Here is a 25,386-nt window from a genome sequence, read left to right as displayed (position 1 = left end):
CTTTATCAGGTCTTGGTGGGTTATTCTGATGTGGCCAATTTTGCTTATCAGTGCAGTGCGTCAGGTTGAATGTTGGATAAAGGGCAGTTATGGGTGCTAAATTCAGCCTAGCAAGATTCTGCTTCACAGTCTTACCAGTATGAGTAGGACAACAAGGTTTTATCCTTAAATCCATCTATCTAATGTTCAGAATCAAACATTCCACTAAAGCTGAGAAGACTGCTCCGATTACTTTGCAGTCAGTGTTCAAATGAGTACATGGAATGGTAAATAACGCCGAATCGGTGAGCTCCGGTGGCGCAGCGATCTAGCACACTAGCGGTCTAACTTTTCAAAAGGCATCCTCATACCAGATTTGCCACTGTTTTTATCTTGAATGGCCTTCTTGACACAACCCTTACATTTTTATCCAGCCCTAGGACCTGCACTGACAGCGCACTGACAATGGCTAGGTTGGTTCAGCCAGCAGGACCCATAGATTTCAGTGGCCATGAATAAAGCGGTGATTGTTTGTTTGTTTATTAGGATTTTAACGTCATGTTTTACACTTTGGTTACATTCATGACAGGAACGGTAGTTACTCATTACACAAGATTCATCAGTTCACGAGGTTATATCAAACACAGTCTTGGACAATTCAGTGTCTCCAGTTCACCTCACTTGCACGTCTTTGGACTGTGGGAGGAAACCCACGCAGACACGGGGAGAACATGCAAACTCCACACGGAAAGGACCCGGACCGCCCCACCTGGGGATCGAACCCAGGACCTTCTTGCTGTGAGGCGACAGTGCTTCCCACTTAGCCACCGTGCCGCCCAAATAAAGCAGTGAACCTGTATAATTTTCCTTGCTGGACGGAGCTACTATCCAGATGGAAGAACTCGTAGCAGCATAGTCGTGTGCAGGGGTGCCCAATACGTCGATCGCGATCTACCAGTCAATCTCACAGTGCACACTGGGAGATCGCGCCTCATTCAAACAAGACAACGTAATTGGCATGAAATGTGGCCACTGTTTCTTTAATTTGTGGTCTGTTACCTTAGCTATGCCTCAGGCACCGCTAATCTAGAAAGTTTTTATTCATCAGTAGCCAGTTTGTGCCATATTTGCATCTTTTTCTTTTGAAACCTACACTGTTTGTAAGGATGAGTGTGCAACCAAGCACAAAGAAACCAAAAACGCTTTGATTCGGGCCATTTTCGTTTATACATGGAAGAAGCTGATGGAGAAATTTTAACCCTACAATCTGACAATTTTGGAACTTGCTGGCTGAGGTAAGATATCCAAACATAAGAACACGTGCCACATATTTGACAGCATTTTTGGATCGACGTACTTGTGTAAATCAATGTTTTCCCACATGTAAGTAATTAAGTCTAAATATTGGTCCACCCTTACTGATGAACACGATTGGCATCAGCAGCTCCTGTCCAGACTACATAACCCTGACTGACACTATTCAGTACAGATCATCAGAATAAGGTTAGTGTGAATTTTCACTCGCTTGCCCTGTAAAGCTGAATATCAATATAGGAACTAAAGTAGATTCTAAAAAGCCTCAAAGCTTTAAAAAAAATAGATCGTGAAGACAGGTTGACTGAAATAGTAGATCTCAAGCCACGAAAGTATGGGCACCCCTGGTCATGTGGGCTCTGATTGCACATCAACAAACTCAAACACACATTTGTACCACCATTTCCAAGACTACATATTCCTTGATATTTAAATTCTTATATTCATACCTGTATGTATATATCGGTTATAATCTATATTATTTTATCTACATACATTGCTATTATTATTATCTGTATGTTATCACTATAATACTCATACATATACCTATATGTGATATATTTTATATCTGATATGCATGGTCTATATTCATACCTATATCTGACGTATTTTTATATATATGTGTGTGTGTGTGTGTGTGTGTGTGTATATACACATACAACAATATCCTTATCTCTATATTTATTCTTATATACAGTGTATCACAAAAGTGAGTACACCCCTCACATTTCTGCAGATATTTAAGTATATCTTTTCATGGGACAACACTGACAAAATGACACTTTGACACAATGAAAAGTAGTCTGTGTGCAGCTTATATAACAGTGTAAATTTATTCTTCCCTCAAAATAACTCAATATACAGCCATTAATGTCTAAACCACCGGCAACAAAAGTGAGTACACCCCTTAGTGAAAGTTCCTGAAGTGTCAATATTTTGTGTGGCCACCATTATTTCCCAGAACTGCCTTAACTCTCCTGGGCATGGAGTTTACCAGAGCTTCACAGGTTGCCACTGGAATGCTTTTCCACTCCTCCATGACGACATCACGGAGCTGGCAGATATTCGAGACTTTGCACTCCTCCACCTTCCGCTTGAGGATGCCCCAAAGATGTTCTATTGGGTTTAGGTCTGGAGACATGCTTGGCCAGTCCATCACCTTTACCCTCAGCCTCTTCAATAAAGCAGTGGTCGTCTTAGAGGTGTGTTTGGGGTCATTATCATGCTGGAACACTGCCCTGCGACCCAGTTTCCGGAGGGAGGGGATCATGCTCTGCTTTAGTATTTCACAGTACATATTGGAGTTCATGTGTCCCTCAATGAAATGTAACTCCCCAACACCTGCTGCACTCATGAAGCCCCAGACCATGGCATTCCCACCACCATGCTTGACTGTAGGCATGACACACTTATCTTTGTACTCCTCACCTGATTGCCGCCACACATGCTTGAGACCATCTGAACCAAACAAATTAATCTTGGTCTCATCAGACCATAGGACATGGTTCCAGTAATCCATGTCCTTTGTTGACATGTCTTCAGCAAACTGTTTGCGGGCTTTCTTGTGTAGAGACTTCAGAAGAGGCTTCCTTCTGGGGTGACAGCCATGCAGACCAATTTGATGTAGTGTGCGGCGTATGGTCTGAGCACTGACAGGCTGACCTCCCGCCTTTTCAATCTCTGCAGCAATGCTGACAGCACTCCTGCGCCTATCTTTCAAAGACAGCAGTTGCATGTGACGCTGAGCACGTGCACTCAGCTTCTTTGGACGACCAACGCGAGGTCTGTTCTGAGTGGACCCTGCTCTTTTAAAACGCTGGATGATCTTGGCCACTGTGCTGCAGCTCAGTTTCAGGGTGTTGGCAATCTTCTTGTAGACTTGGCCATCTTCATGTAGCGCAACAATTCGTCTTTTAAGATCCTCAGAGAGTTCTTTGCCATGAGGTGCCATGTTGGAACTTTCAGTGACCAGTATGAGAGAGTGTGAGAGCTGTACTACTAAATTGAACACACCTGCTCCCTATGAACACCTGAGACCTAGTAACACTAACAAATCACATGACATTTTGGAGGGAAAATGACAAGCAGTGCTCAATTTGGACATTTAGGGGTGTAGTCTCTTAGGGGTGTACTCACTTTTGTTGCCGGTGGTTTAGACATTAATGGCTGTATATTGAGTTATTTTGAGGGAAGAATAAATTTACACTGTTATATAAGCTGCACACAGACTTCTTTTCATTGTGTCAAAGTGTCATTTTGTCAGTGTTGTCCTATGAAAAGATATACTTAAATATCTGCAGAAATGTGAGGGGTGTACTCACTTTTGTGATACACTGTATCTGTATATATTGTTTATAAGAATAGATACACTACTGCTATTACATGTACCAAATGCACAATTTGCACATACTGTTTTTCTTTGCATACCATATGCTGTATATATGCATGTTGTACATTCGCTACACCATATTACTTACTTACTTTATTGGTATTAGTTTCTCTCTTTTGCTGGTTAAACTACTAGAGACCAATAATTTCCCCACGGGATAAATAAAGTATCTATCTATCTATCTATCTATCTATCTATCTATCTATCTATCTATCTATCTATCTATCTATCTATCTATCTATCTATCTATCTATCTATCTATCTATCTATCTATCTATCTATCTATCTATCTATCTATCTATCTATCTATCTATCTATCTATCTATCTACAACCTAGTGTAAATAATCACATGTTGCTTAATCGTTTAATTGTTTGAATTGGGTAAATAGTGAATAAACAGAATTTAAAAAACAACACTGAACCAGTCAGGGTGCGTTTGGACCTCATGGTTGTGTAATAATACACATCGAAGACAAACCAGTCCGAATTATTTCGGCTATACCGCGGACCTGAAGGTTATTTCGACCCCTGATTACGAAACAGTGTTAAATACAAAACCAAAATGAAGGAGGAAACAAAAGAGCGGGAGAGAGCGCAGGAGGGGGAAAATAAAAAGTCTAGATCCGGCGAGGCCGCTCGTCACGGCCGCTGTTACCTTTGCTCGTTAAACATCTAGTCAGGGGTTGAAATACTCGCTCGGCTATTTCCTCATGTTCGCCTGAATGTTCAAACATAGACATGTGAAAGGAACAGTGTGGCCCCTCGCCAAAAGGGCCACAGAGAAACACAGGAATAACAGAGGCAACAGAGGATCAGCTTTGGGAAGAGCTTCTGACGCACTATGTAATGCTTTTACTTTTTATACGACTGGATTTGTGACCCGCATGCACCCTGTTGGCTGCAACCAGCAGAACAGAACAGAACAGAATATTAACCCAAACCCACATGCCACCCTGCACAAGGCTTCAGGCCAGTCCAAACAAGCATAAGCAGTCCATTTGTTCATAGTTTTTTAGTAATAAAGAACTGAACTGGTCTAAATGACTTGATCATGCTTTACAGAGAGCTGATTACGGTACAGAACTAGACTTTAGAAGACAAGGTTCTTCTAACATGTGCACGTGTTGCTCTTGCTGTACTGACAGTGAACCAGTAGAGAATAAAAACACGGACTAAACAGGTTACTATAAGAACTGGGCTGAAGACCATTGCGCAGGATAGTAATCTTACTGTATTAAAATAGTGCTAGAATTTAAGGCTGGGCATTATGGTAAATACTGATGTTCTGGAAGTGTGTGTGTTATCAGAGCTCCTGTGGTCAACAATTTATTAATGGCATTGATTAAACGCCATGTTAACACATTCATTCATTCAGCCATATCATTAAAACCACCTCCTTGTTTCTACATTCACTGTCCATTTTATCAGCTCCACTTACCATACAGAAGCCCTTTGTAGTTCTACAATTACTGACTGTAGTCCATCTGTTTCTCTACATACTTTGTTAGCCCTCTTTCATGCTGGTCTTCAATGGTCAGGACCACCACAGAGCAGGTATTAATTAGGTGGTGGATGATTCTAAGCACTGCTGAGTGTAGTGTGTGTTGTGCTGGTATGAGTGGATCAGACACAGCAGCGCTGCTGGAGTTTTCAAACACCTCACTGTCACTGCTGGACTTGAGAATAGTCCACCAAGCAAAAATATCCAGCCAACAGCGCCCCGTGGGCAGCGTCCTGTGACCACTGATGAAGGTCTAGAAGATGACCGACTCAAACAGCAGCAATAGATGAGCGATCGTCTCTGACTTTACATCTACAAGGTGGACCGACTAGGTAGGAGTGTCTAACAGAGTGGACAGTGAGTGGACACGGTATTTAAAAACTCCAGCAACGCTGCTGTGTCTGATCCACTCGCACACCTGCACAACACACACTAACACACCACCACCATGTCAGTGTCACTGCAGTGCTGGGAATCATCCACCACCTAAATAATACCTGCTCTGTAAACAGTAAACAGTCAGTAATTGTAGAACTACAAAGTGCTTCTATATGGTAAGTGGAGCTGATAACATGGACAGTGAGTGTAGAAACAAGGAGGTGGTTTTAATGTTGTGGCTGATCGGATATATATACAGTGTATCACAAAAGTGAGTACACCCCTCACATTTCTGCAGATATTTAAGTATATCTTTTCATGGAACAACACTGACAAAATGACACTTTGACACAATGAAAAGTAGTCTGTGTGCAGCTTATATAACAGTGTAAATTTATTCTTCCCTCAAAATAACTCAATATACAGCCATTAATGTCTAAACCACCGGCAACAAAAGTGAGTACACCCCTAAGAGACTACACCCCTAAATGTCCAAATTGAGCACTGCTTGTCATTTTCCCTCCAAAATGTCATGTGATTTGTTAGTGTTACTAGGTCTCAGGTGTGCATAGGGAGCAGGTGTGTTCAATTTAGTAGTACAGCTCTCACACTCTCTCATACTGGTCACTGAAAGTTCCAACATGGCACCTCATGGCAAAGAACTCTCTGAGGATCTTAAAAGACGAATTGTTGCGCTACATGAAGATGGCCAAGGCTACAATAAGATTGCCAACACCCTGAAACTGAGCTGCAGCACAGTGGCCAAGATCATCCAGCGTTTTAAAAGAGCAGGGTCCACTCAGAACAGACCTCACGTTGGTCATCCAAAGAAGCTGAGTGCACGTGCTCAGCGTCACATCCAACTGCTGTCTTTGAAAGATAGGCGCAGGAGTGCTGTCAGCATTGCTGCAGAGATTGAAAAGGTGGGGGGTCAGCCTGTCAGTGCTCAGACCATACGCCGCACACTACATCAAATTGGTCTGCATGGCTGTCACCAGAGAAGGAAGCCTCTTCTGAAGTCTCTACACAAGAAAGCCCGCAAACAGTTTGCTGAAGACATGTCAACAAAGGACATGGATTACTGGAACCATGTCCTATGGTCTGATGAGACCAAGATTAATTTGTTTGGTTCAGATGGTCTCAAGCATGTGTGGCGGCAATCAGGTGAGGAGTACAAAGATAAGTGTGTCATGCCTACAGTCAAGCATGGTGGTGGGAATGCCATGGTCTGGGGCTGCATGAGTGCAGCAGGTGTTGGGGAGTTACATTTCATTGAGGGACACATGAACTCCAATATGTACTGTGAAATACTGAAGCAGAGCATGATCCCCTCCCTCCAGAAACTGGGTCGCAGGGCAGTGTTCCAGCACGATAATGACCCCAAACACACCTCTAAGACGACCACTGCTTTATTGAAGAGGCTGAGGGTAAAGGTGATGGACTGGCCAAGCATGTCTCCAGACCTAAACCCAATAGAACATCTTTGGGGCATCCTCAAGCGGAAGGTGGAGGAGCGCAAAGTCTCGAATATCCGCCAGCTCTGTGATGTCGTCATGCAGGAGTGGAAAAGCATTCCAGTGGCAACCTGTGAAGCTCTGGTAAACTCCATGCCCAGGAGAGTTAAGGCAGTTCTGGGAAATAATGGTGGCCACACAAAATATTGACACTTCAGGAACTTTCACTTAGGGGTGTACTCACTTTTGTTGCCGGTGGTTTAGACATTAATGGCTGTATATTGAGTTATTTTGAGGGAAGAATAAATTTACACTGTTATATAAGCTGCACACAGACTACTTTTCATTGTGTCAAAGTGTCATTTTGTCAGTGTTGTCCCATGAAAAGATATACTTAAATATCTGCAGAAATGTGAGGGGTGTACTCACTTTTGTGATACACTGTATATATATATATACACATAAGATTTTACTGTACTCATCATCAAAGCCATTTCCCGTAATGTAGCTTGCATTGATCTTGGGTAGAAAGGTCTTGTCATTTCTGAGGACCATTTAATTCTTTTTTACGTTTGGGATGTGATCAGATTAAAGATTATTAATTCAACCCGCTGATACTGTAGAGCTGTTCTAAACATTTATGATGTACGTTTGCCATAATGCCCGGCCTTGCTACGTTCCTAAATCTTACCTTACATAAGGACCTTCACTTTATTTCCCCCCCCTATTGTTGCTTACCTGTTCGTAGCCATACGAGCGCTGTGGTTGGCCTTGTGGAGGACCGGGCTGAGGCGGCCTGTAGGCTCCGTACTGCTGTCCTTGCCCTTGTGGGTAATTGGGGTACTGTCCAGGGCCACCCTGAGAGGGTCCTACATGAGGTCAAGACATCAACCGTAAATAATCTATACAGACTAGTGACACATACAGACTGACAGGACAGGTAGCTACAGGTTACCCAAGATTCATCAGGTCTAGTTCAATGTCAAACAGTCATGGACAATTTTGTATCTCCAATTAACCTGACTGCACGTCTTTGTACTGTGGGAGGAAACCGGAGCTCCTGACACGGGGAGAACATGCAAACTCCACACAGAAAGGACCCTGATCGCTCCACCTGGTGATCAAACCCAGGCAGTAAAATACACACTGGAACGTTCAAACCCTGGTATTAAATATGATTTGCTGAGATCTGTAGGGAACGAATCGTGTCTGTGCAGATGCCCGACAGCACAGTTGAGATTCCAGCTGGTGGGCTAGCACCGTTCCCGGTGCCGCCACCCGAGCGCTTAGGCTTTAGCACCGGCGTTTTAAAATTAACCAGTCGACATTTAAATACCGAGGAATTAGAACGAAACGCAACGCTGCCGGCAAACAAAATCAATCGGCTTCCGGGCTCAGAGGAAGAGTGGGAGGAGGACGAAGGCCGGCTCCGATACCGACCGCGTATAATGATGGCGGCGGCCCACGAGGAGCGCGCCGCCCTCCTAATGTGGTCCGGCATAAGAGAGTCAGTAAAAGTCGATTTAAAAAAAAAAAAAAAGCCCGAGCTCATTAAGGCCGGCCGAGCGCTCTGACATTACTGCCTCTCTGATTCGGCTCGGTCAGAACGAGCCCACGCACGATCATTAGGTGCGCTGGACCGTCTTAACCTTGTGGGTGCTCGGAGGAGTGTCTTCCAGATGGTGCCTGCAGCTTCGGCGTGCATGTGTGCACGAGTGCGATTCTTCACCGGCTCGTTATTAAGATGTGAGAAGCTCCTGGCTGGGCCGGAGAGAGAGATGAGCAGACAGGCTTGGTGAGGAGGGGAGAGGTTCTCGGTCCCACGTGCGGTCTGGAGTCGTAACCTTGGACCTCTCGTCGTCCACCCACAGCGAGCATGTAAAGTTTCATATGGAGAACTCAATGCAACATTCTGTAATCCTCCGTAATCTCGGTGGGAGGGTCGTTACATACTTGCTCCTTTGTATCTCACAATTACAGAGCGCAGATTTATTTAATATAATGCAGCTCTGAATTCGGTTCTTAGGATGGGAAAAAGGATTCAGGAACCCGAGAGCTTGAGATCTCAGCACTATCAGCCGGCCGGGCACATACACAGACTCATGACTGGCTGTAGGTCTGTAGGGGTGAGGGACAACGGCTGAAAAGGAGATCCTCGTCAGCGATCAGTCGCAGATGACCGAGGCCATCACGCGTTCCCTGGACACAAGCGCACGTAACCGCTTCTTTTTACCTGCTTGGGGTGGGGTTTCAGAGAGCGCGGTGTCATGTGCAGACAGCCCCGCACTAGCATCTGCAATCAGTCGCCCCTTGTTCAGGTGTAACCTCTGCTGTCCAGCTGGACAGCAGAGGTTACACCTGAACAAGGGGCGACTGATTGCAGATGCTAGTGCGGAGCTCTCCGCTAGGGGTGTGCTATATCGTATCGTTCACGATAATACCGGTATAATTTTCGAACGATACAAAAAGTACCATGTCCGGATAAAAGCGATATTCTGCGTACTTTACGTAATGACGTCGCACAGCTACGCAAATGGCGTACGTTCGTTACGTGGGTCATTTGGGCACAGTAACGAGTATGGCGGAACGCGGCTCTGCGGTGGAGGAGCTCGTTCCAAAAACTCCAAATCCACCATAAATTAATCTTTGGCGACCCAAACCCGCCGGCAACTTTTCTGCGGAAGTATTTCACACAGGGACGCAATTCAACCGAGCACCTCCACCAACCAGTGCAGGAATACTCTCAACAATAATGTCAACCACCAACACAGATGTAGTACTACTATTACTTAGTACTAATACTTAGTAGTAATTGTGGCGCGCTACGAGTAAAGGCCCACCGGGCTCTGCGCGTTCCAGTGTTGCCAGGTTGGGCGGTTATCCGCCAAACAATTTAATAGCAGTTAAATAACACTCCTATTTAAAAGAAAATATTCCGTTTTAAGAAGCTCCAGCGTTGTAGAAGGCTGTTAAAAGTAAAGTCAATTTTCAATGCTCATTTGGCTTAATGGTGTTGGTCAGTCTGTATCACATTGTTAAAAGAAAATTAAAATGTGTTTTCCATGCATTCACACTGGCATGTTCTGGGGTTCAACTGAGTGTCATAATTACACACAAGTTAGCAGCCAAATGATCAAGTATTGCAAAGGAATATCTTTGAAATTCTTTCTCATAATGTTAAGGTTATAGGCTATATTTCCTTTTTTTTTTTTTTTACTTGTCAGTGAAAATAGAAAGAGAAAAAAAAGCTTATTAGTATGCAGGTATTCGTGATGTAATTCTACATGGCACTCACTGCCTGTATAGGTAAATGAGTGATTGACCACATAAAAAAAAGGTATCAGTTTCTGTGCGACCCCTGTGTGAGCAATGGTCTCAGTCTGGCCACCCCTATGAAAATCGTCTGACTTCGCCATTACATTATTTACTGGAAAGACAAAATAAAGAAAAGTGTGTGTAATTCTTACATACTTCCTACATTTTATTACAATGTATTAACTTATATTAATTCTAAATAAAACCTGAACATTATATTTTTTTTGCAATAGTGTTTTCTCGAAATAAATAAAATATTTTTCAGTGTTTTGTTATATCGCCAAAAAAAATCGTTATCGCAAAAATAACCTGAAATATCGTGATATTATTTTAGGGCCATATCGCCCACCCCTACTCTCCGCACACAATCTCTGAAACGCCGCCCCAAGCGGGTAAAAAGAAGATGTTAGGTTTGCTTTTGACAGAGGGGATGCGTGACCGCCTTAATCAGAGGAAGGGGTGGCAACAGTGAAAAGAGAGAGAGAGAGAGATGGTCCAACTGGTCCAATGTGGCGAAAAGAAAGTGTTTACACCCCTTGGCTGTGGATAAAACTGCCAACAGGACTTTAAATGACCACTGGGTTACCTTCTTACCAGATCATATCATATCACTGGAAATTATACATTAGGGCTGGGCGATATGAATCAAAAATAATATCTCGATATTTTTAGCTGAACGGCGATATACGATATATATCTCGAAATTCTTTTATTCCATGGGGTAATAAAAAAAATAAAAAAAAGACACTTCTGAGACTAAGCTACATGTTCCAAATTTTATACAGCCACTTTTATTAATATTCATGCTGGGGAAGCTTCACACAGGAACTATTCTAAGAAAAAGAAAGTTGTTTTCTAACGTCTCACCTGTCGTGTAACGTGAATTGCAAATATATTGTCTGGCCCTTTAAGAATGTTAAGTGCACTATAGGGAGCGAGTGTGTAGGGAAGGTATCAGAATTGATCGGTTCCGGCTGTGCTTATGTTCTTCTGTTGTTTTGCACTGAGCTTGTGTGACATTAAAAGTAGCGTTCTCGTTAAAACCCCCACTCAGATGTTTGGACTTTATACATTATTTTGCATCACCGTCGCCACAACATTAACATTTACATTAATATATTTTTTTTACCATATAGAACTCAGTTCTGTAATCCAGGCAGAACTAATCGTTCATGTTACTGTGTAACTATTACAACATATAATGCATTTTAATCAGCGTTCTGCTTCATGCACTTTATTATTATTTAACAGCTTTATTTGTTGTGTGTGCTCGTTGTTTACTGCAGAGTTCGTTCATGCGATTTTATTCACGTTTGGATGTCTATTGGCCGAGAACAAGAAACACTATAATACATGATGAATAAATAAATGACGTGTCGGACGTCGGGCGATCGCCCAGTATAAACTAACACGACCACGTACAACATCCAGTACAGAAATCACTCCCCATAATGTTTGTTTTTTTGCAGATAGAGCAAATACATGCACATCACATATACAAACACACGAGTCAGAACAACAGGAGACGCGTCGTTACGTTATTATCACTGTTTATAACACTTGTGCATGATTTACTCTCTATATATGAAGTAAATACGTGCATGTCAGCACGTGCGCGCGCTTGTATGTTTATTTCCGTTTTCCTGTTTTTCGATATTGGGTTTTGAAATGAAGACGCCCCCTTTTTCTTGTTTTTCAAACGCAACATACTCTATATCGATATGAACTATATTGTCTTATCTTGTATCTCGTATGAAAATATATCGACATTTCTTTCAATCTCAATATATCGCCCAGCCCTATTATTATACATCATTCCTCTGGGAATCTTTTCTACAAAACTCTACAAGTCTGTGGGAATTTGTGCCCATTGAGTCAACAGTCAAAGAGATCAGGCATTGATGATGATTGTTGACGTGCAAGAGTGTCGAGTTGGGTTGAGATCAGGGCTTAGTGTACACACAACCCTGTCTATATAGGATGCTGTTTGCACTCAGGGGACCAATCATGCTGAAAGAGAAGGGGGACTTCCCCAAACTGTTGCCTTGATGTCTAAAGCATGGCATTTAAGCAACTGATGTGACAGAAAAAGCTCAATTCAATCATTGGAAAGGGTGTCCACATACTTTCAGCCCTACAGCATAGCCACATGTATTAGTCTGTTAGCATGTTATCCAGAAGTACTCACCATAGCCCTGCTGCTGACCCGGGTAGGCCTGCTGTGCTGGGTACTGCTGCTGTGCTGGGTAACCCTGCGGCTGGGGGGGACCCTGCTGATAGGCTTCCTGCTGCTGACCATACTGTGAGTTTCCTGCACAAGGGAATTAAAATAATGAACTGAAAAATAGCGTGTTAGTGACCAACTGATGGTCACAGATTGCTTGATGTGGTCAATTAAAAATCTCATCAATCAGCTGACAGGGACCAAAACCAAACGGTTCATAATAGCAGGGCTGAAATGTGACCCACTCCTACCCTGCTAATGCCTAGTTCACACTACACTACATTTGTCCTGAGCAACTCCGCGTTCGCTCGGTGATCGAAACTCGGCTCTCGATCGCTGTGTGAGAAATACTCAACAACTCGATCCGAGCGGCTCGCCGAGCACTCGATGACTGAAGAAAAACATGTAGCTTGTCAGATATCTGGATGCAAGTTGCCCGACTGGCAATAAGTGCGAAGTCGAACAGCCAATGAGAACGCAAGATACGGGGTGAGGGAAAACGCAGGGGAGGAGTGTAAACACGTGGGACAGGGGGATAATATAGTTTATATCAGAACACATCAACACACACACACACACGTTTTACAATATTTCTGACCTGATCGTTCTCTACAAAACAAAACACCAATATTTATTAACCTCCAACTCACTCCAGAACAGACGATCCCTGCTGTTCACGTAGCCAAATCCACTCAGATTCATTTATTTTCTCTCCTTGCCTTTACGCTTGTAAGACTCCCGATTACAAGAGATCCAGTCGTGTAGTGTCAGCTTGGCATAAAGCAATCAACTGTCAGTCATTGTTTTAATTAGAGCTGTGATTTCCAGCCATTAGGCAGTGCAAAGGTTAGAAACACAAAGCAGACAGTCAGTGATGTGACAAAGTTGAGCAAAGTTGAACTTTGTGCAAATTAGGAACGAACTGATATGGCGATTACCAATAGGAATTAAGCATTGAGCAGAGCAGTACATGCTTTATATCTGCCTCAGTGAGGTTCTTAGATAATCGTTGCACGCTGAGAAGCCTGACATGCGACACACAAAAAAAAAAAAAAGGGGGCCAGGGCTGGCGCTGGGGTGAGGGGTTGGGCGGGGTGGCCTCCAGATTTTCTCACTGCCCCCCCTAAGCGCAACGCAAGCAAAGGGGTTTGTGTACCTTTGCTCATTTGTTTTTCACTTCAAATCCCAAAGTTGAAATTAGTTAATTGAATAGAATTCAACATTTCCCATCAGTTTATTTCAGTTCAACTGGAAATAAACGCACAAGCGCGTGCATGTGCTGACATGCGTGTATTTGCTTCATATAGACAGTGTAAATCAAGCACAAGTGTTGAAAGGTAATAATAAAGTAACGACGCGTCCCCTGTTGTTTTTGTTCTGACTCTTGTGTTTGTATATTTGACGTGCATACATTTGCTCTAGCTGCAAAAATGTAAACAATATGGGGAAGCGATTTCCGTACCGGACGTTGTTCACCACCGTGATCATGCTGGTCTTATACTGGCCTGACGTCCGAGACATCATTTATGTATTTTTCTTGTATTATAGTATTTCTTTGTTATCAGCCAACAAACATCCAAAATGAATAAAACTCATTGTGCACATGCATGCGTGTTATTTCTGGTTGAACTGACAGATAATGTTGATTTCGGAAAATTCTAATTACGATCCGTTTTTCAATTTCTGTTTGTTTGTTATTTGATTTTTTTATCTTGAAATGAGAAAGGAAAAAAAAATGTCCTGTTTTCCCGTTGTTCAGTGTTGGTTTTTAAAGTGAAAAAGGAATGACCAAGGTTTGGGGTGTGCATTGCCCCCTCAGATTTTCTCACTGACCCTCCAAGCAAAGCAGTCCAGAACCGGGTCTGATGGGGGCCAAACTTTTATCTGGGCTACCCACTTTTCAACCAAATCTGCACAAACCATAAAACAGCGGCACTTGGCAAAAAGTTACGTTTCTAATTTGCATTATTTGCTTTCAAATCTAGTTTTCTTTATATATATATTTAGCATTTAGCAATTTATTCCTAATTTTATTTCTTCTTGCTACTGTTGTGATCACTCATTCGACCTGGATTTCTGTAATCCTTGTTTTTTTTTTCTCTAATGTAAAATAGGTGATACAGACATTAGACTTTTATCTGTATGAAACTAATCATTTATTTCCCCTAAGAGACACCAAACGTTGGTAGAATCATGTCATGAGCAGTTGGGTTGAATGACCACCAGATGGCGCTTTAACGCCACTTATTTTCTTGTAAGAGCAAAAGCAGCAGGGTGAACAGGTGAATGAAAGTAAGCTGGAGTAAACAGAATACATGTGTGTGTGTGTGAATGAGAGGAAAAGCTGTGAAAAGGTAAAGCTGCAAGGGGTTTAAACACTTGCGGTGGAGTGTACAGAGTAATGGTGAGTGGTATAAATGTGAAGAAGAGGGTGCAGGTAGGATGGATTGGCTGGTGTAGCGTGGCAGGAGAGGTTTGTTTTTATAACGCCACGTTATCACAGTTATGATATTCATGTCAGGAATCGGCGCTTTATGCTAGTTTATGGGACTTATATTATTACAGAGTTTGAGGATTTCTTCCGTATTATCTCGGGTGAATGTAATCTTTGTCTTTCACTGTTGTACTTTGGGCATTCGTTCAGGACATTCAGGATGATTTATGGTGATGGGTGTCTGACATCCTTCGCAAAGTTTGGGCTCTTCTCCTAGTATTAAGTGTCGGTGTGTCAGTCTGGAACGGCTTTTTCTACATCTAGTGTAGATAACCTGATCTGTACGTTTCCCATAACGTATTCTTAGTTTGGTGGAAGTTTAAGGTTTAAGTTTAAGGTTAATTCATTGTTTGTAGAGTTCTTCCTCTTGCAGGAGACATCTGTGAAGGAATTGTATCTAACAGAGTGAAGGTGAAAGTCTATATGACAGTAGGGAGGCCTGCTATGTTGTACGACATGAAGGTGGTGACACTGACTAAAAGACAGGAGAGGGAGCTGAAGATGACAGAGATGAAGATAGGGTTGGGCGATATTGCCGATTTTCATACCGTCATACCGTCTTCAGGAAATACCGCGGTACACGGTATTACCGCGGGTGGGGGTGGGGGTGGTGTCGCGGACAAACTGTACAGTGTACACACTTGAGTGTAATTACAATATTTCAATGTTTTATTATAAAAAGATTTAACAATCTGAACGTCAAACATTGCTTATCTTATCTGATCTATAATAAATACGCATAAGTATAAATGCATGTGTATCAATTACACTTTAACACAAACATTAACACATAACATTTTGGCATTGTAATCTCTCTCTGCCCACACAAAACAGAATAATAGCAGCTACACACTTCAATATATTTCAAAAGTTAACTGCTTAGTTTATAGTTACAGCTGTTTCTTAAAAGTGTATGAACGTGTATGATTAGTTATGCCTGTAATCCAGAATTAAGTTCTATACCGTAACAAAAAATATGAATGTAAATGTTCATGCTGCGATGACGGTGATGTAAAATAATGTTCAAATAATTCAAAGTCCAAACATTTGAGTGGTTAACGAGAACGCTACTTTACATGTCACACAAGCTCAGTGCAAAACACGAGCACGGAAACGGTACAAATACGATCTCTTCCCTACACACTCGCTCCCTACGCCCTATAGTGCACTTAACATTCTTAAAGGGCCAGACAATATATTTTATAATTCACATTACACGACAGGTGAGACGTTCTTTTTTCTTAATATAGCGCTTTTATTTAGGAAAAAATAGTTCTTACATAGGCAGGAAAATCTACGGCAGACAAGAGTCAGAACAGCGGATTGGGCGTAACGTTGTTATCACTGTTTGCTCCTTTTTCTCAACACTTGTGCTCGATTTACACTGAAGATATATTTAGTAAATAAGTACATGTCCGCGCATGCACGCGCTCGTGTTCATTTCCGCTTGAACTGATAAAAAATGTTGATTTTGAAAAATTAAAAGACGAGCCGTTTTTCAGTTTCTGCTCGTTAGCTCACAGCTAACGCTAGCCAGTGTGGCTCTTCACTCGTCTCTCTGTGTTATCACCCCACAGCCAATCAGCGAGCTCCAACCGCCTACCCCTCCCACCCCTCCCTTACTGTGGATGCGCGCGTGTCCTAAAGTCTCAGTTTTCAAGGTAAACCTGAAGCAGAAATTTGGCGCTTCACATTTATACCGTCACCATTTTTAAATACTGCGGTATACCGTAATACCGTCATACCGCCCAACCCTAATCTAAATACAGTGGAACCCTGACTTACGAGTTTAATTCGTTCTGTGACCAAGCTTGTAACTAGAGATGGGACGATCGATCGGCTATGAATCGGTATCGGCCGATTTTTTATTAAAATATGCTATCGGCGATCGGCCGATATTTCCTAAAAGTAGCCGATCCGATCGTGTGATATATAAAGATCACGTTAAGTTAACAGCTCAGTGGATTGATCCAGACTTTGAGCTACAAAGCACCAACCATCACATCACCATTCATCAACAATCGTACAGAAACCATCGTGAAAGCTCTTCATGACCTAAAATAACATCATTAACGTTGTGCATCATACATACGATGTAATTTTGCTGATTGTAATATTTACTTTAAAAAGATAATTCAACCCGGTCACATCTGAGTCGATTCTATCAGCACGTTATATAAACTCCTGGTTCACTTTGGTAAATCGTAAGCGGTTCTTACTTGTGATGTAGATGAGAACAGAAAACGTTACAGAGCCAATCAGAGGCAAAAGTTTATTCATTAGCAAATTCGTTAGTTCAGGATCATCTGCTGAACTTTTAGGATCAGAAAACTTTTAGACGGAACGAGTCTGACTCGGTTACAGATCTGTGGTAATAGCAGTTTAATGAAGCTTTTTAATGAAGCTTTTTAATGTAAGAGAGTCACACAAAATGTTCTGTAGTAGCTGGTGTTTATTTAAAACCACGACATTTAATTAATAACAGTAAACACGGAGAGATAACTGAGAAGAGAAACTTACGCTTCACATAAAAACGAATCGACTCATGAATCACTTATAGCGATACTGTGAACAAAGCGTCTCTCTTAAAGGCACAAACACACACACACGCACACACACACACGCTGCTGCGTTTGTCTCCGGTTTATCTTCACTGTGAGGCTCTTTTAAAGTTTTTTTTCAGACTGAACTGGATAACATTAAACCTGCGTGTGTGTGTGTGTGGGCATGTTGCACACCCGCACAAGCCCCCCCCGATCGAAATCGGCTATCGGTCGATGGAGATCGAAATCGGTGCCAAAAACCCTGATCGGTACATCTCTACTCGTAACTCAATTTGTTCGTATATCAAATCAAATTTCTCCACTAAAATGAACTGAAACGCTATTAATCCGTTCCAGCCCCCCAAAAACCACACCGATTTTTTTGTTACGTGTTTTTAAATAACAAATAATGTATAAAAAATAATAATACATAATAGAAGAGAATGTAAAGAAATAAACTGGTTTTATTAAGAGTATTTACCTTGAAAATCAGACGAAGATGCTGGCGGAGGTGGAGATCGGCGGAGGAAGTTGGGGGAGTGTTTCATTTCGTGCTCTATCACTTAACTTACTCGCTACACACTTAATGCTACGATATATTGCTAAATTTAACTTACACACTATGCTACACTTTATCGCTAAACTTAATTGCAACTTTAAAATAATAATAATAATTTTTTCACTTCACTTAATCTTCTTCTTCACAGACTTTTGGCTTTCTCGCCACGCTTTCACTAGCTTGTACGGCAAGATAACCACATGAACCGAACGCTCGCTGGGCTACCTGGTGGCGGGTGGCGTAAGCTCGCTCGCTCGTAACTCGGATCTCGGCTCGTATCACAAAGCAAAAAAATCGACCGAGCGACGGCTCGTATCTCGGAAGATTCGTAAGTCGGGTCACTCGTAAGTCGAGGTTCCACTGTACAGTTAAAGAAAATCAGAGCACAAATACCCTTCAATCCTCTCAGACTGACGAATCTGCATCAACAAAACAGCAGCACCACCTACAACAGACCTGGGCATTGTACGGCCCGCGGGCCACGTCCGGCCCACGAGACATCCCGAACCGGCCCGCATGAGGTTCGTGGCAATTAAAAATTAGACGTAAATAAATGTACATCAAACATGCACTATAACAGGATTGATTTTGACGAGAGCGCTGTGTCTTTAAATATCCGTACGTTTCGATTTGCGTGTGCGCGTGTGTGCGCGAGTGTATCAGCTTCACTGTAATGAACAGAACTGATTGTGATTGACGGTGGAGTTTTTAACAAGACACGAACTTCTGAATTGTTTATTTACTAAAGTCAGATGTAACGCTGGTTAAGGATCAGAATTTAGGCTCTAAATCGCTGTTGCGGTACTAAACAGAAATACAAGCATATGAACGATGTGGAGCGTCACACCTGAAGCTTCTCTAACTAAACTGCAAAAGCAACAAAGACTGTTTATAAAGTTTAACACGTCCAGAACTGAAGCAGTCAGGACCAGCTCTGTGATTTTAAAAATAATATTAAACAATAACAAAGGACTGAAAAACAAATGAGGTAATTAGACTCGAAACTAAATAGTGTAAAGTTTAAAAACCTGCACATTTTGTTCACATTTGTTTTTGCATTTGTTTGTTTAAATAGTAAAATAATGTTGATGTTTTTACTCTGCATACTTCTAATTTTCTAAATGTAACATCAAAACATTAACAGCTTATTAGAACTGTACAATTCACTGCTTTTCATAAAGAGTGGACAGTTGTAGCCTAGTGGTTAAGGTACTGGACTAGTAATCAGAAGGTTGCTGGTTCAAGCCCCACCACTGCCAGGTTGCTGCTGTTGGGCAATTGAGCAACTCCCATAACCCTTAACTGCTCAGACTGTATACTGTAACTGTATTGTAAATGGCTTTGGATAAATGCGTCTGCTAAATGCTGAAAATGTAATGTAAATAAAAAGATAAAATGAATATTGAGCAGAATTAAGTTCACCTTATTGGTCCGGCCCTCCACAACAGTCCGAGTTTCTTATGTGGCCCCTTGGAAAATTTAATTGCCCACCCCTGACCTACAAGAATGTTTTTCTCTACTGTTGTATACCAGTCAAGCAAAATTTCCTACCCTCAGGTGCCCCCTGGCCTCCATGGCTGTACTGCTCTCCATAGTACTCCTCTTGCCCCGGGTACTGCTGCGGGGGTCCTTAAAAAAAAAAAAAGCAGAGCGCTTTAGCATGACGGCCTGTTACCTGCTGGTACAAGCATGATACTGTACAGAGTTTCACTGTAACTCCAACCTCAACTGCATTGTTCTAAGTGGGTTTTGATAAAAGGTGCCGGCAAATTGTCACACATCTAAATTATCGCAGTTTAAAACAATCAACCTCATCCATCGCCAGTAAGCTCTAAAATAAAATCATCTCAGACAGACGGATGAAAGTTAGAGGGAATAACCTTGTTGAGGTGGCCTGTAGGGCGGCATGGGCCTCTGTCCAATCACGTGGTTGCCCTGGCCCATTATGCCCATGGGGTTCTGCTGGCCCTGGTAATGCTGGCCACCACCACCAGGGGGCAAGTTGTACTGCTGTGAGGGAGGCTGCTGGTGCATCATTGGACCTGAAACCGAACATGAAGCGGAAAAGCATTAAAATCTCTGACAAATCTTTAAACGGTATGGAGCACTTGTACACCGGCCAGCGGAGAGGCCTCACACAAGCTTCATCGCTCAGAAACTCCCAGAAATCTTCACCGCTGATATAGCACATGGCAGAAAGGGATCCGGTGGTAACGTGCTCGTTTATCAGTATTTAAATAGATTACAGTAGAGCCGTACCTTGGCTGGCCTGCATGTTCATGCCGGGTCTGGGTCCGTAGTTGCCTATTGGCTGGCCCTGACTCATGTTTATTTGGCCCTGGTTGCTGATGCCCTGCGAGGCAGGAACTGCGTGGTTGTAGGCACCCATGGAACCGTGGCTATTGGGTGGCATGGTCATGCCGCCGCTTGGCATGTTGGAAGGCTGGTTGGGCCCGGGGCCCTGCATGGGCAGGTGGTTTGGACCTGGAGAGAAGAGAATACACTCACATTAGTTCATTATGCAGAGATACATGATTCAATATATTTAAGACAGAAGCAGCTTTCACATGATGAGCGTTTAGACCAGGGGTCCTCAAACTTTTAAACCGAAGGGCCAGATTACTGTTCTTCAGTGTTTCGGGGGGCCGGACCGCGGGTGAAATAGTACACACACCCAAAAAAGCTATTTACTATGTATACTGGATGTATTGTCTGGGCTTTGTATAATTGTAGTTCATAATGATAATGCAGAAATTTTATTTATTTTAATAATTTCCATTATCCTTCCTCGTACAGTGTTTCCTTAAAAATCAGTGTGAACTGTGAGCCTGCTTTTGCCTGACGAGAGTAAGCGTCAGGTTCCATATTTGTTACTGCCAGTCATAATAGCTAATAAATGTTGATCAGTGAGTCTGGATCTGGTTGGAGATTTAAGGTGTTTCCCGAAAACGGTAGTTACTTTGAGTGCATGTTTTATTGAGATCGGGGAGCAATGGAAAGAGAAGCATAAAAATTAAACAATGTGCTTGAGTTTTGATTTTGGATGCATAAATGCGTTGATCTCCGGGAGCAGGTCGTTAAAACATTTCAAAACTCGCCCCGACTCAGCCAAGCACATCTTCAGCTCAGACAAGAACTCCTGAAACTGCTTGTAGTTAAGAGCATTAGCTTTAATGAAATTAACACAGGACACGAGGATTTTTATAACGAAATCCCACAGTGGCTGCGGTCACTCATCTCTCTATTGATGCGCCAATCACTCCCCTCATGCTTGGAGCGCCACCCGTTGGATCGCTGCCGTATAATCTACTGAGACTCCTTTGTTATTTTTTCCCCCGTTATAATACTGTGAGTTCGAAGATGAACAGCGGCCAGACAACATGTATTGCTGCTGTGGTTAAAGGGGATGGTCAAATTAAAGCATCGGGCCGTATACGGCCCGCGGGCCGTAGTTTGATGACCCCTGGTTTAGAGCTTCGTTTACTGTGAGGCTGGCGCGTGTGGCCGCTTACCGCCGGGTTTAATCCTTTAGCATGATATGTGGGTTTGTATAAAATGTACTCTAGTTCTGACATCATAGTCATTTAAAAATCTTATTAAAAAGCTTTAAAGCCACAACAAGCGACTACAGTTAAACGTTGGATTGCTATCTAAAATAGAATCGTGGCATTGTGGGACAAATTCCAGGACAGGTTTCTAATTTAAAGTGTAATCTCACAGGTTGTGACCCATCCAAGAGCCAAGAAAATGGGTCAAAGTAACAAAAATTAAATAAACAAATTTTAACTTGTGGAGGCTTGACGTTACACCTTGAGGTTTTCAGACAGCCAGTAAGAAGATGAGTATCAGGTTGGAACGTATTAGCACAGGGTTTGTATTACAAAGCTAGAATGTTCAGCTTATTTACAACAATGATGTACCGAAACGTCCACTCTTTTTACAAGCCTTGTTAAAAAAAAACTTGGATTCAGCTTAATTACACGCTTTAAAACACTAGATATCAGTAAAAAGTCTGAACTCTGAGCTAAAAACACTGAAAGTTTTCTTAGAAGTCTCCGACACTGCAGAAAAAAGCAATTCCATCATACGGTGCTCATCGGGAGACCAGCCCGCAGCGTTGCTAAGTGACAGCGAGACCGAGACGGCGCTCTCTTACCAGGCATCTGGCCATTCATCTGGTTCTGCATGAGTGGCGCGGCGGGCGGCCCGTCTGATGGCATGCTGTGGCCGTGGGGGGGCTGTGGCGGGGCACCGCTCTGACTCATGCCCCCTGACATGCCCATGTTTTGGGTTGGCGGCTGCGGAAAAACAGAGCTCTGGTAAACAGTCGGCTAATAATTACCAACACACAAACACTGAAGCGCTGACGGCACGACGCACAGCTACACACAGTGGATGCAGAAAGTTTACACACCCCTGTTACAATGGCTGGTCTTTAAGATGTATACATATTAAAAATCACACCGAAGTTAAATCATTTCAGATTTATTTCCTTATTTAGTGTAAACTGTGATCTGTACGATTCAATTGAAAAACTAACAGAACTCTTTTAAAGGGGAAGAATTATTTGTTTATTAGGATTTTAACGTCATGTTTTACACTTTGGTTATATTCAAGACAGGAACGGTAGTTACTCGTTACACAAGATTCATCAGGTCAAGTCTTTAATATAAAACACAGTCATGGACAATTTTGTACCTCCAATTCACCTCACTTGCACGTCTTTGCACTGTGGGAGGAAACCCACACAGACACGGGGAGAACATGCAAACTCCACACAGAAAGGACACGGACCTATCCACCTGGAAATCGGACCCTGGACTGTCTTGCTGTGAGGCGACAGTGCTACCCACTGAGCCACCGTGCCGTCCGAGAGGAAGAAAAAAAAAATTAAATGTGGTTGCATAAATATGCACACCGTCTTATAATTAGGGGTGTGACTGTATTCAGAATGAATCAATCACATCTAAGCTTGTGTTAAATAGTAGTCACTGAACCCTGCTATGAATTAAAGTGACTCCTATTAAGTCCGTATACTGTACAGTTCAGCTCCTCTAGAAAGATTGTCCTGACATTTACTGAGTTCCATCTTACAGTAACTGTCACCACAGTGCAAAAAGAGCTTATAAAGCATCACAGGGATCTCACTGTTGAAAGGGATCAAACAGGAGAAGGGTACAAAAAAAGCTAATATACCATAGAACACATTGAAGATGGTCATCAACAAGTTGATAAAATATGGACAGTGACATTACATTATTAAGAATTGGACAGCCCTCCAAACGGATCCAGGAGGCTGTCCAGAGGCCTCCAGCAACATGACAATGAGTTACTATCAGGACAGACTCATGGGCATGATCTAGCACTGTTTATAAAGACTATACTACACATCTGTTAATATTTACTGCAATGAACACTTTACAACAGTTTAGTATACAGTAATCCCTCGCTATATCGCGCTTCGACTTTCGCGGCTTCACTCTATCGCGGATTTTATATGCACGCCTGTCTACATATAAATCGCGGATTTCTGCGGACAAGGAGTCTTTTTATTTCTGATACACGCTTCCTCAGTTGGTTTGCCCAGTTGATTTCATACACGGGACGCTATTGGCGGATGGCTGAGAAGCTACCCAATCAGAGCACGCGGTTAAGTATCCTGGGTGCTGATTGGCTCAGCGAAGGAGAGAAGCGTTAGATTCCGCTTTATGCTGCATAACTGTGCGGGAAATGTTTATAAGAGTGTGGGAGGGTTTATAAGGGCTTAATATATTTAAAAAATAACCATATAAACACATGGTTTTTACTTCGCGGATGGATTTTCACCTTTTGCGGGGGGTTCTGGAACGCAACCCCCGCGATCGAGGAGGGATTATTGTATTATGTATTACATATTTCATCTAACAATATTTACTGACAGGATAAAGTTTTTAATATTACATTATAGGGCTGGGCGATTTTGCAAAAAAAAAAAAAAAAATCTCGAATGTTTTTAAATTATTACCGATTCTCGATTACGATGTCGATTTTTTTTTTGTTCTTGTATAATGCAATTGAAAAAAGACTCCAATTTTTTTTTTTTTTAATATTCTAATTTAAAAGACTGCAGAAGTGCAAAAATAGTAACAGCACCATCTATAATGATCCTTTCAAGGAACTCAAACTTTATAACAATAACGATATCACAATAATTAACAATAATTAAAACAAAATAGAAATCTTAATTTGCTACATCCTTTATAAGAATAACTCACAAACAACTCACTTTAAATATTGTGCAGCAGAACCTCCTTACATTAAGAAAAGTGCACAACCACAAACAGTTCTTTACAGGTTTCTTAAAAGGAACACGAGCCTGTTTACTGTTTCCACCACTGAGTGAGCCTGTATCAGTATCTACACTGGGGGGGGGGTCATCAGGTAATCACTCAGCTCAGCTTTGATTTTGTCCTCTTGTGACTCTGGGGGGTGGATGGAGGTCTTAAGATCTGCTTCTAACAATATAGACTACAACTCCCATGCTCCCACGGACTGTCACGTGATTATCACATGTCCCCGGTCAGCCAATCCTGATCGCGCTCATCGGCTCCGGAGTTTTGATTCATTTAAACTCTTGATGAATTAAACTCTTCTGTGTCTCGTTTTGCCGATCGTGTTTGCGCTAGGGCTGTCGCGCTAACCGCAATTTTGAAATATCGCGGTATAGACCAGCCAACCGCAGGGCATGCCAAGCAACCGCATCACCGCGATATTCACGTTTTTTTCTTTCTTCCTTCTCTTTTTTTTTTATTTTTTTTATTTGTTATTTTTTTTATTGGTGCAGGGTCCATCTTGTTTTATACTCTTACATTCGGGCGTAATAAATGTTAAATAAATTCATAATGAAAATGAGCTAAGAGCGACATTTTCCCAACAACCGTTTCCATCCGTTGCTGCTGAGTGTCAGGCTTTGTGTTTTTAAATGTAAATAATCGCAACATGAATTATAGGCAAGTTTATTAATGATTAAATTGAGTTCACACTCAATAAAATACTTGTAATTTAGACTATATTTAAACAGCCTCGGCATACTAAAACACTTAATGACGGTTAATATGGCATTGCAGCCTGCAAATATTCTCTTGCTGGCTTGCTGGAATGATTTAAATGTATTTTTTCGTTGAATAAAAATGTATTGAAACGAATAATAACTTAAAACGTAGTATATATTATGTTAATTATACCTACTAAATAGA

The 25,386-nt window shown here is 42.1% G+C and overlaps 1 protein-coding gene across 2 annotated transcripts in view; it reads right to left on the bottom strand.

The window, feature by feature from the left end:
* Window positions 1-25,386, bottom strand: part of ss18 (SS18 subunit of BAF chromatin remodeling complex) — a 36,461-nt gene that overhangs the window by 5,958 nt on the left and 5,117 nt on the right. The window contains exons 4-10 of one of the 2 annotated variants that reach the window (XM_062994414.1): window positions 22,308-22,449; window positions 20,411-20,635; window positions 20,032-20,193; window positions 19,703-19,780; window positions 12,520-12,642; window positions 7,755-7,885; window positions 4,339-4,401 (exon numbers count right to left, since the gene is read on the bottom strand). In XM_062994414.1, coding sequence (XP_062850484.1) covers window positions 4,384-4,401; window positions 7,755-7,885; window positions 12,520-12,642; window positions 19,703-19,780; window positions 20,032-20,193; window positions 20,411-20,635; window positions 22,308-22,449 — 879 coding nt within the window. In that variant the 3' untranslated portion in view covers window positions 4,339-4,383. The remainder of the gene's footprint in view (window positions 1-4,338; window positions 4,402-7,754; window positions 7,886-12,519; window positions 12,643-19,702; window positions 19,781-20,031; window positions 20,194-20,410; window positions 20,636-22,307; window positions 22,450-25,386) is intronic. The other variant, XM_062994413.1, reaches the window with a different exon arrangement.

This window comes from Trichomycterus rosablanca, chromosome 4 (genome assembly GCF_030014385.1).
Source record: "Trichomycterus rosablanca isolate fTriRos1 chromosome 4, fTriRos1.hap1, whole genome shotgun sequence".
NCBI classification, from domain to species: Eukaryota; Metazoa; Chordata; class Actinopteri; order Siluriformes; family Trichomycteridae; genus Trichomycterus; species Trichomycterus rosablanca.
Note: the sequence above shows the minus strand (reverse complement) of the source record. Positions and strands in the feature narration are given on the sequence as shown.